Here is a 12455-nt window from a genome sequence, read left to right on the forward strand (position 1 = left end):
GACTGGCTGTGAGAGTGACCAAACATTAGATTTAATATAATAAGACTTCACATTAGCCATAGAAAATTGTTGACAGAACTAAAGGAAAATATGATTAAGTAAAGGACTATATGATGGCAATGTTGCCATAGAGAATAGAGAATATCCATAAAAAGATGAAAATTATAAAAAAAATCAAAAAGAAGGGCTGGAATTGAATAGTTTAGTAATTGAAATTTAAAAAATCACTAGAGGGATTCAACAATAGATTTGAATTGACATTAAAAAGAACTAGCCAGGGGGTGACTGGGTGGCTCAGTTGGGTAAGCATCTGACTCTTGACTTCAGCTCAGGTCATGATCTCACACTCATGAGATCAAGCCCCATGTGGGGTTCTGCACTGCTTGGGATTCTCTCTCTCTCCCTTTCTCTCTCGGCCTCTCCACCTCTGAAAGAAAGAAAGGAAGGAAGGAAGGAAAGGAAGGGGAAGAAAGAAAGAAAGAAAGAAAGAAAGAAAGGAGGGAGGGAGGAGGGAGGAAAAAGGAACGAAGTACTAATACCTGCTACAACATGGATGAAACTCGAAGACATTCTGCTGAGTGAAAGAAGCCAGTCACAAAAATCATACACTGTATGATCCCATTCATATGAAAGTCTAGAATAGCAAATTATGGAGATAAAAACTAGTATTAGTAGTTGGTTAGGATTGGGGTTGGAGTAAGGGGTTAAAGGGGCTATAATTGAAGAGTATAGTTTCTTTTTGAGGTGATGAAAATGTTCTAAAACTGAGTATGGTGATGGTTGTGCCTATCTGTGGCTATCCGAAAAATTGTACACTTTAAAATTGGTTTGAATTGTACACTTTAAAAATGGTTGAATGTGGGGACACCCATGTGGCTCAGTCAGTTGGGCATCCGACTTTGGCTGAGGTCATGACCTCACGGTTTGTGAGTTCAAACCCTGTGTCGGGCTCTGTGCCAACACCTCAGAGCCTGGAGCCTGCTTCAGATTCTGTGTCTCCGTCTCTCTTTGCCCTTCCCCTGCTCGTGCTCTCTTTCTTGCTCAAGAATAAATAAACATTTAAAAAAAATTTTTAAAAACGGTTGAATATGACTTCCAAATGTGAATTATCTTTCAGTTTTTAAAAAAGCAGTTTTTTAAAGAATGGGAAAGGAGGAAGTAGATGCAGTTCTTCAAAGAAGTTTAGATAGAAAAAGGAGTAAAGCTACTTTATTCTTTGACATAATAGGAAAATCACAGAGGATAGATACAGTTACAAAGAAAGAAAAAAGCTAGGGAAGTCCAAGGTGATGAAGGCTATTGCCAGTGGTTTGGTCTTAGAATAAAGTAGCAGCAAATGGTCACCTATAGAGAGCAGGGGCTGCTAGTGCGGAATTTCAAGTTAATACCTTGCGCTTTAGGTCTCTTGAAAGTAAGGGGTTAGCATAAATGTATAATAGATACAATTTTCTTTTTCTCTGCAAAATGTGGGTAGCGTAGCAGCAGGTACAGAAATCATCTAAATAAGATATTCTTAGAGCTTTGAAAGGAAGATGAATTAGAAAAATCAAGATGCTAATGAGAGTACCTTGAAATGGTTGGCTGCGGATAGAGGGTAGACTGGTGAATATCATGATGGAGTAGGAGAGTCAGAAAAGGTTCCATAGCATTGATTGCAGTAAGGTCTAAGAGCAAGTTCTTTTGAGTAAAATCTCGCTCCTTTATTGACATAAAAAGCCTGGCATGATATTTTCCATCTATTTTCTGTTTGACTTCATCTTGTACCATTCTCCTATCACTGAGGTGCTTGCTTCTCTAAGTTTTTAGCCAACAAAGCCAGGTGTGGCCCCTCCTCAGGGCCTTTGTACTTCCTGTTTTCTTTGCATGGAAATCAACATCGCTTTGCTCGCTCTTTTCCTTCAGATGTGCTCAGCAAACCTTCTTTTGCCTTATCCTGTACAATATAGGATGAAAAAAAATGAGAAAGTCATCTAAACACATTGTTTCTGGCTTACTTTATTTTTCTCTTAAAACTTATAACTCATATTCCATATTTAAATCATTTAAAAATTTGTATTTTTCTGAGTATCTTATTAGCAACGTTAAGCTTCTCATTTAGTGAGCGGTAAGAGGACAGGGAATTTTAATTGACTTTACTACTATATTTCCCACATCTAGGAAGTATCTGGCAAATCGGAGAGACTTAATAGTATAGAGGGAAGGAGATGGGGAAAGTTGAGGGTGTGAAAAGTTGTCTTCAAGGTTGGAGAGCAAGAAGTAGAGCAGTTCAAAAGGATGACTCAAATATGGAAGCTTCATAGTAAAGCTAAAATAAAAGTAGACTTCTAATACAAGATAGGTTTCAGGAAAGTTATCAGTTTCGACGTTGTAGTCACCAAGAATCTTCACTGCAATTCGGAGACCAGGAAGAGTGTTAGTACTTACAATTCAGAACTGAAATGTCTGCAGAAGAGGAAAGAGGCTTCTTAAGGTCAGTAAATGACAGGAGCAAAAACAGAACACATTTAAGTAGATGGTGTGGACTTCAATAAAGGATTGCCTCTGGCAGATTAAGACACTAGTTCCTCCCTGTTCCATTGTGTTCTATCTTCACCTATTACAGAAAACACTATAGTTAGCACTCTACCTGCACATTTCTTCACTGCCTTGTAAAGTGCTTTTAATCTACATCTTCCCAGCACTTAACAAGGGCCTGGGACATGGTATTCTCAGCAAATATGTGCTGAGGGAAATACTTGTTGAATGAGAAATGTTAAGAGATAACTATGGAATTATGATGTACGAGCCAAGAGCATTGTGACCTCTAGGGCTTGTTAGTTGGCCAGAAAGGGTGGGAAGGGAGAAATCCAGTTTTCCTAAATTACATGAAGGAGCAGGTCAGATGTTTTCAAGGTTAACACTTAGAATGAAGGGAGATTTGTTTAAAAAAATAAATAAATATGGGGCGCCTGGGTGGCTCAGTCGGTTAAGCGGCCGACTTCAGCTCAGGTCATGATCTCGCAGTCCGTGAGTTCGAGCCCCGCGTTGGGCTCTGTGCTGACAGCTCAGAGCCTGGAGCCTGTTTCAGATTCTGTGTCTCCCTCTCTCTGACCCTCCCCTGTTCATGCTCTGTCTCTCCCTGTCTCAAAAATAAATAAAACGTTCAAAAAAATTTAAAAAAAATAAATAAATAAAGACAATGGAAGGACTGGTAGAAGGGTTATAAACAAGGGCCATGTAAGGAGATGCAGAGTTAATTATAGGAATAAGAAAGCAAATGGAAATAATGGTTATAGACATTTGATAATAATTGTCAAAGGAAAAATATAAGACCCAATAGTTGGACTGCTAAATGAAAATGCAAATAATTTAAGACATGGGAAGATGAAAGAGGAAAGAAGGACGTTCTGGTTTGTGAGAAATATTATAAAACAATTAGCTTAGAACCCCAATTGGGAGTATTTATGTGACTGTAGGACTTTGACAAACACTTTTTATTTTGTCCTCGTTCTGTTAGTTTGGCATGGGAAGGCTGATAAAAGCCTAGACCCTGTGAACTTCCCTCTCAATGAGCTCCCTGGGAAATGGCAGCTGTGGCACAAAGGGTCAAGTGAGTGGAGCAGGTTTCTACACACCTGGCTCTCTCGTGAGGCTTTCAGACTCTCTAGAATCTGGATTTCCTCCACAAAGGCATAGCCCCATTAGAATTAAAAAGATTTTACATTGTTATTCTCTTAGTTTCAAATGACGGTACAAATACAGTAGATACCAATATAAATTGTATTACATTTATATGTAGGACTTATGTATAGGTTAAGATGTTTAGTTCTTAACACATGTTTAGTCATGAAATGTATTTGTAAATATTTAAATTTTTAAAATTTTTCCTTTTTGTTCATAGAGAGTTACATTTTATATAGAGGATAGATTTTTAAGAAAGGCATTCACACTCCAATACAGTAGCATTTAGTTTTATATAATCTGAATTCATTTTTAATACATTTTGTTCCCACAGCCCCGAAAAGGCTTTGAAAGACTCACTGCAACCCTATGAAGCTGCTTATTTATCAAAATCTTTATCTCGACTCTTTGATCCTATCAACTTGGTTTTTCCCCCTGGTGGTCGCAATCCTCCTTCTGCAGATGAACTTGAAGGTATAATTAAAACTATAGCAAGGTACGGATTTTTATGTAATGACATGCTATAAAATGCCTGCCACATTTGTTAGTGATGTTTTAATTTACTTCAAATTATTCAAGTAATTAGTCCTGCAATTAAATCAAGGGGTTTGCAGTGAATCAGTGCACATACAGAAAGTACTTAAGATTCCAATTAATAAAACCCTTTAAATACAGTCTAAAAATAGCTTATAATTATTCTGTATCTTGTCAAGGATGAAAAGTAAACCTAATTTTTATGCCATAGTAAATATCCAGTGTTACACAGTAAAATAGCATAAAAATAATTTTACAAATTGATAAACTAAAGTATAGAGCTTAATGTTTTTTATCTTAAGTCCATAAAGTACTTCATGCACAGGATATTACAATCTTGATTAGCCTACCTGTGTGTGTGGCTATTTTGAGCTTCCTAAGTAAACATGACAGCTTTTAAAATGCTCAAAAGGTGAGGTATCCTGGTAGAGGTGCTACCTGAATGCTTGCAGACGATATAATTGTACTGGTGCCTTAGACATTTACAGTTACCCAGATTCATCTGCAGTTAAGACTGTCTCAGCTCCTATCATAGCTAACAAGTTGTCCTAACAGGAGGTCTGTACATTTGTAGATGAACATTTTGAGAAATAAAATAGTAGTTCAGGCAATATAGGATCAAAGTATAGAACTGTCTAGATGGTGTTAGACTACACATTTGAAGGTGGCGATTCTGAGGCATGTGAGAGTAAGACTAAGAAGCCACCGGTATAATGTCCACAAGCATATATCCAGCTGCAAGTGTACCTTACCTACGCAGTGTCTAAATTGCTCTGCATCTTGATCTTAAATCTTTTCACAATTATCATGACTTTTCCAAAGTCCTAATTCTAGATTGTTTTTACCCTCGGGTCTCTGTTAGGTCTCTGTTAATCTTTTTGGTTTGGTAGTGACAACAGTAGTCTTGGATTCAACCTGATCTTTTGACCTATTTATGAAAATATTAAAGGGGCATCTCTCCCATTCCTCTGGACAGTTTGACAATGCTGTAATCAAATACAACATGGAGCTCGAAGAAGCATGGTTATGCCCAGTATTCAGTAGAACTTAAAAGTCACCATTAATAATGTCTCACTATTTATAAAGTACATTTTTATGGCACACAATATACACTAGTGTTGTTTCAAAGTCTTTCACTTTCTTCATAAAGAGAATCTGTTAAGTGCCAAGATTTGTTTGCTACTTCAGACACAATAATTATCTTTTCCTGCTTTCTACCTATATATGGGGTTTTGTGCAGTTTTGAACTCCTAGTATTTTTCCATGGTCTTGGTAAATACTTTTTTTTTTTTTTTTTTTTTTGGCATTCAGCTCAAACATCTCAATCCATTGTTAAAGTTGAAAATAAATATGACAAGGAAACACTTCAAGAATCCAAATTTTAAATTTTCAAATTAGGGGGTGCCTGGGTGACTAAGTCAATTGAGTGTGTGACTCTTGATTTTGGCTCAAAATCCCAGGGTTGTGGGGTTGAGCCCTGCATTGGGCTCCACACTGAGCATGGAGCCTGTTTAGGATTCTCTTTCTCTCTCCCTCCTCCCCCTTTCCCTAGGGCTCGCTCTCGCTCTCTCTCTCTCTCTCAAATAAAAGATAAATAAATAAAATTTCACATTCTATCTTTGTTATGCTTTTAATGTATTTAAAAAGCTACTCTACAAAATAGCATGAATTGGCATAATTTCTACAGAAACTGAACATCTTTATGTATCATGTGTAATTTATATTTTTAGCCTCTGTCCTTCCAAGGTCATCATTTCCATTCAAAAGCTGTCATTTCCTTGCAGATGTCTGTGATATGCAGTGTCTCTAATTGCACTTATCAGTATTAACAAGAGTGCTACTTTAAAAATCTGTACACAATTTACTCTCTTAATCACAGCCTGAACCCACACATGATGTGCTTTTATTAATGAGAAACTGGTCATTAACCAAACCATCTCAAAGCACTTTTTCTTAATGCTGAATTTAGAAAGAAAAATGAAACAATGCAACCAATTCTTGGAAGCAGTCAGTGAAGTCTATAAAAAGAATCACCACATTGCTTATTGGGTTTAAGTTTATATGTTGTCCTTTACTTTGTTGATGAACTATGTTGCTAATAATTAAAGTCTGTTTTTGTTTTCTCCAGTGAACTAAATGTAGCTGCTGTAGACGCAGACCTCACAATAGCTGTGTCTAAAAACGTGGCAAAGACCATCCAGTTATACGGTGTAAAATCGGAGCAGCTTGTAAGTGATATATATCCCTTCTGGAAACTTTAATGATTTTGCTTAAAATTGCTAATTATACTTGCCTAAGTATAAATATTGAATTGACTGAATATTAATTTACTGGTGTTTTTACTTTAGTGAAATTTTGAAACTTTCTGATGAATTTGAACCAAAGAAAAGTTGGATCTGGTAAAAAGTGATCCTCCTACCATTGTTATACTTTTACAGTGCAAGAAAGTTTTATAAGGTTTTAAAAACAAAACGAAACAAAACAAATGCCTGTACTGGGGTGCCTGGGTGGCTCAGTCAGTTAAGCATCAGAGTCTTGGTTTCAGCCCAGGTCATGATCTCACAGTCCGTGGGATCAAGCCCTGCGTTGGGCTCTGTGCTGACAGCATGGAGCCTGCTTGGGATTCTCTCTCTCTCTGCCCTTCCCCCACTCACACTGTCTCTCGGTCTTTCTCTGAAACATTTTTTAAAAATGCCTGTACTACCTTATAGTCTAATTTTATATATATATATATAATATATATATCTCAGATTGATCAAAATTCCCCTCTGGTGTGACTGCTCACCTAGATACCATTCTTGCAGTTACCTATTGTGAAACTGACTTGAACTGTTAAAAAAAATGATCAGAGGAAGTGAACTGCTTAAAACTGTAATAAAAAATGTTGATTTACTTTTGAAAAGTTTTAACCATAGAGCGTGGAAGTTTAACCCTAAAATAATTTTGTTTGAAAGATTATTTTATTTGTATTTAAAATAATAGCTAAATTACTGAATCATGATCCTAATTCTATGCATTAATGTTTTAAAGTTAAGTACACATATTTAACTAGTATATATGTATGCTAACTGAAATCCAAATATTAAGGCTTTAATATATTTTCATCTGTATTGATTGATTAATTTTAAGGAATGTGCCAGAATCTCTATGGTCTTTACAGAGGTGACCAACCATGTTTTCAGTTTAGCCTCTGATTGCTCCCAAATCAAACATCATAAAATGAAGTAATCTGATTTTACCTATATGCTTGTAGTTCTAGTTGGTTCTGGAATGATATTTCGGATACATTGGTAGCAAATTGAACTGAAAGAATTTGCATAAAATGATGGTTGGTGGTAACGATCATAAGGCTTCTTTCAGTTCCAACGGATGGCCAGATTTTGTTTGCATATTAATGTGCTATTTTCCATTCAGTTGTTCTTATAGCCTTGATAAGCAATTTAGGAGCGTCTTTTTAAAACTTTATTGAAAACTGGTCCTACAGAGACCATGGAAGCTCTTTATAGGTAATTAGTTGACTAATTTTTCTCTCAAACTTTTTAAATAGAAGCTTTATTATGATATTCATTGCTTTAAAAAACATTTGTTGCTATAAATGAAATTCAGTATTACATCCAATAGAGTTTGTTATAGTTACTGAAAATGTCAGGAAAAAAAATCATTCGATGGTCCCACCTGAGGACAGCATGATAAGGAAGAGCCAGCATATGTATAGAAAATACTTTTCATTTCTGCTGCAGCAGGGGGCAGTGGTATTGTAACATGTGACTTCAGTTAAGGTGATAACGGTAAAGGCTTTGACAAAATTAAAATACATCAACAGACATTTGACTGTGATACTGTTGGTCAGATAGTCTGTGACCCTGATTACTCAGGCCTGCCAAACCTACAATGCTGAAGGCTAACCAGAAAATCATTTTCAACTTTGATTTTAGTGCAGAAAGAAAACCTAAACATTAATAAGAGTACAAAAAGCATCATATGCTTTATTTTTAAAATATTAATTAAGGACTTAGGTAACATTTTAGTATATATCTCTTATTTTTGGCTAGTAGTACTATTTCTGTTACTTCTTTATCTTAAGTTTGATGTTTTTTATTCTTTGATCTTGCCATATTCCTATTCTTTTAGAATTATTTCTCTGAAAACATTTAGAGGAAAATAGCCAGTATTAAGTCTTCAGTGGGAGAAAGACTTGAAACAGAATTTGAATTAGAATATCTACTTTATCTGTAAATGGAAATGTTGGCTTGAAATATGGCATGATATTTCTGTAAATGGAGGATTCTTTTTATAGATGAAAAATTTAAGTCCACAAGGTTGAAAAGTGACAGAAATCAGATCCTTAATGGAATGTTCAAGTAGTGAGATGAAGGAAAGCTAGAATTTTTGAGACAAACACGCTTTCAAAAAGGGGGACTTGAAAATATACAACTTAAAATGTAGAATGAGCTGCTTTCCTGAATCCTAAATTTATTTCCCTAAAGGTCAGTTGTGTAAGTTTGTTGGCTATCAGAATGTTTTAGTATACTTAACTACAGCTTGAATTCCTATCAGGAGGAAAGCTCATAAAAGGATTTCTCAAGTTGATCCTTAATGTGGACCATCTTTGTGGTCATCTCAGTCATTCTGTGTAGTTAGATAAATTCTTTCACATGCTTAACAGCTATGTTATTTGTTTTCAACCTCTTTATTTTAATATTCTAGGACACAGTAGAGTATAAAATAATAAATTGTATGTATATACTACATATATAGTACATATATGTGCATATAATAATCTGGAATTGTTTTATCATTACACATGTGTTATTTTTTCTAAGGTTTTCTGTTATTAATCACAATGTTATGTGTCATATAAACCTAAACCTCTGTAGGGACTAATTCTTAGATTCGTTTTTATGACTCTTACATGGTACCAGAGAATTCATTTCTTGAGGTTAGAGAAAGGCCATAAAAATAACGACAGTTACTAAACATTTATAGTGGCTTGGATTATGCCAAGCCATTTATATGTATTATCTTATTTACTTCACAGTAATCCTATGTAATGGAAGTAGCGATACCTGCCACTACAAAATGTGGAAATTAAGGCTGAGAAAAGTTCATAGCATGCCTGATACAGACTGGTAAAAGTAGAATGCCGGCCAACAAGTGTTGAAACTAGCATTTAAACTCAGATTTGACTCTAGACCAAGCTTTCAAACTGCATTGTATCTCAACACAAATACATCTTTCTTTTTTATTTAAGAAATGTGAAATTGTTTTTGTGATTTACTTATTTACTTATTCACTTAATTACTTTACAATATGACATAGAGATCTAAATCTAATATATGCATGATATATATTATTTATATACTATAGTTTATTTAACTTGTGTTCTTAGTGGATAGTGTTTTGATCCCTAACAAAATGATACAAACTGGGTGACTTATAACCAAGATAAATAATGTCAATTAAAGAGGCCCCTGAGTGGCTCAGTCTGTTAAGCGTCTGACTTTGGCTCAGGTCATGATCTCACAGCTCATGAGTTCAAGCCCTGCATCGGGCTCTATGCTGACAGCTCAGAGCCTGGAGCCTGCTTCAGAATCTGTGTCTCTCTCTCCTTCTCTGTGCCCCTCCCCTGCTAGCGTGCACGCACGTGCTGTCAAAAATAAACTTAAAAAAAAATTTTTTTTAAATAATGTCAATTATAAACAACATTCATTTGTTTCTCACAATTCTGAGGCCTGGAAAGTCCAAGATCAAGGCACTAGCCGATTTGGTGTCTGGTGAGACAGCTTTGCTAGCTCACTGATGGCTGTCTTTTCATTGTAACCTCACAGGGAAGAGGGCATGGGGCTTTTTAAAGCCTTTTTTATAAGGGCACTAATCCCTCTTGTGACATAATCACCTCCCAAAGGCCCCCCTTCCTTGCGTGTTAGATTTCAACATATAAGTCAGGAATGGGGTGAGTGGGAAGGATACAAACATTCAGAGCATAGCAGATATTTAGATGGTTTAGTAATTTAGTTTAGAAAAAACAGGGATTTAACCTTGAATTCTCACATGTGAGTTATAACTAAGAAGGGTTTACTTCCTCTAGTATGTATTTAATTTAGTATGTAATGTGAATATCAGCTTCATGGGTACCCTTTTGTAAAAAGGAGATCACTGGTTTTTTAGACTGTCTTTAAAAGTTCTTATTCATTTGTCTTGACTGACAGTAGTTGTAAAGTTGTAAGTAATTTACTAAGCAGAAAAAAAAATTACTGAGTAGAATTTATGTTCAAAATACATACCTATAGATGTATATATCACATTTTAGGATTGAACTGAACAAATTGATTATTTAATGGTTATGTATTGGTAATTTATATGGTTCTGAAATGTGACCTTTAGAAGAAAATGTCATTAGACCTCGCAAGTTTGAGTCAATGTTTTCCTTGTCCTCTATATATTAAAATTAAATTAAAATATTACTATAAAGAAGTTATTGTGCCTTTATAAACCTTTATAGGCTTGTAAACTTGTGATGTCAAAATTAGAGGCAGATATACTAAAAAGTAGTCCTTTTAAAAGGTAAGCTGTAAGGACATTTTCCAACAGTAACCATTATCTGATGGTTTCAGGGAATGACATCTAGAATCTTGGGGTAAATGTCAAGTGTTGTAAACTGTGAGAAAGTAGATTGGCATTTAATTAGGTTGCAGACCATTTAAATGGAAACAGTAATAGGAATGACATTTAAGGGGAGGTTTCAACTTTAATGCAGGTCAGTAGCTGTGTATGAGGTCAGTAGTTTTAGATGGCAGTAGGGTTTTGGGGTTTTTTTTGTTTTTTTTGTTTTTTGTTTTGTTTTTTTTTTAAACGCTTTGTAAATACACCCTTTATTCTTTGTGTGATTTCATAAGCAATTTGGAGACTTGACATTCCTATAGTGGAAGAAAACCTACATGTGTGATATTTAAATGATGATACAGAAACATGAGTTCAACTTTTTTAGCTTTAAAAGGATTATTTAATGCAGATTTAAATGTCATCTACCTGGATACTGCTCCATATAATATCATATGATAATATTCTATATTCTTAACATTAAAATAATAAAAAGTTTTAAAAATATGTAATCACTTGGGAGAATTTTTATATTATGTACAAATAGACAAAACGTATCAGTAGATTCTTTTGCCCCAAATGCACTTTAGCTATAATACAAACACACTGAGCCCTTTAGGTTACCTACCCTCTCGATTCATAGACAGCCTTCTACTCTTTCTTACCTCCATTCTTGCATTTAACTATTTTAGGATCACTCCTTCTTTCCGTTGAGATCACTTTCTGACTTGCTTCCCAGACTTGTGAGAGCTTGATTTTCTGCAGGCTGTGCCAGGTCCGTAGTAAATGGTCATGCTGGTTTAGAATTCAGGGGGACACCTGCGTGACTCAGTCAGTTAAGCGTCTGACTTCGGCTCAGGTCATGATCTCACAGTTCGTGGGTTTGAGCCATGTGTCAGGCGGTGTGCTGACAGCTTGCTCAGAGCCTGGAGCCTGCTTCATCCTGTGTCTCCTTCTCTCTCTGCCCCTCCCCCGCTTGTGCTCTGTCTCTCAAAAATAAATAAATGTTAAAAAAATAAAAAAAAAATTTCAGTAGGCACAACCAAGCAATTGCACTACTAGGTATTTATCCAAGGGATACAGGTGTGCTGTTTCGAAGGGGCACATGCACCCCAATGTTTATAGCAGCACTATCGTCAATAGCCAAAGTAGGGAACAAGCCCAAATATGCACCAATGGCTGAATGGATAAAGATGTGGGGTGTGTGTGTGTGTGTGTGTATACACACACACACACACACACAATGGAGTATTACTCAGCAATCAAAAAGAATGAAATCTTGCCATTTGCAATTACATGGATGAAACCAGAGGGTATTATGCTAAGTGAAATTAGTCAGAGAAAGACAAATATCATATGACTTCACTCATCTGAGGACTTTGAGACACAAAACGGATGAACCTAAGGGAAGGGAAGCAAAAATAATATAAAAACAGGGAGGGGGACAAAACATAAGAGAATCTTAAATATAGAGAAGAAACACAGGGTTGCTGGAGGGAGGGGTTGTTGTAGGGGGATGGGCTAAATGGGTAAGGGGCATTTAGGAATCTAGTCCTGAAATCGTTGCACCGTATGCTAACTAACTTGAATGTAAATTTAAAAAATTAATTAATTAATTAAAAAAAGATTCAGTAGGCCATAGTGAAGACTTAGGAAAAGGT

At 35.7% G+C, this 12455-nt stretch overlaps 1 protein-coding gene and 1 long non-coding RNA gene across 2 annotated transcripts in view; one reads left to right on the top strand and one right to left on the bottom strand.

Moving 5' to 3' along the window:
• Positions 1–12455, top strand: part of COG5 (component of oligomeric golgi complex 5) — a 310152-nt gene that overhangs the window by 241452 nt on the left and 56245 nt on the right. Inside the window, exons 13-14 of the mRNA XM_042915183.1 lie at positions 3995–4156; positions 6323–6422. Of these exons, the coding sequence (XP_042771117.1) occupies positions 3995–4156; positions 6323–6422 (262 nt within the window). The remainder of the gene's footprint in view (positions 1–3994; positions 4157–6322; positions 6423–12455) is intronic.
• LOC122206261 lies at positions 574–2871 on the bottom strand. The gene is made up of 3 exons (XR_006196395.1): positions 2627–2871; positions 1568–1933; positions 574–634 (listed from the first exon to the last, which is right to left on the bottom strand). It is a non-coding gene; the product is annotated as an uncharacterized LOC122206261 (long non-coding RNA).

The sequence above is a fragment of the Panthera leo genome, chromosome A2 (assembly GCF_018350215.1).
Source record: "Panthera leo isolate Ple1 chromosome A2, P.leo_Ple1_pat1.1, whole genome shotgun sequence".
Taxonomy (NCBI): domain Eukaryota; kingdom Metazoa; phylum Chordata; class Mammalia; order Carnivora; family Felidae; genus Panthera; species Panthera leo.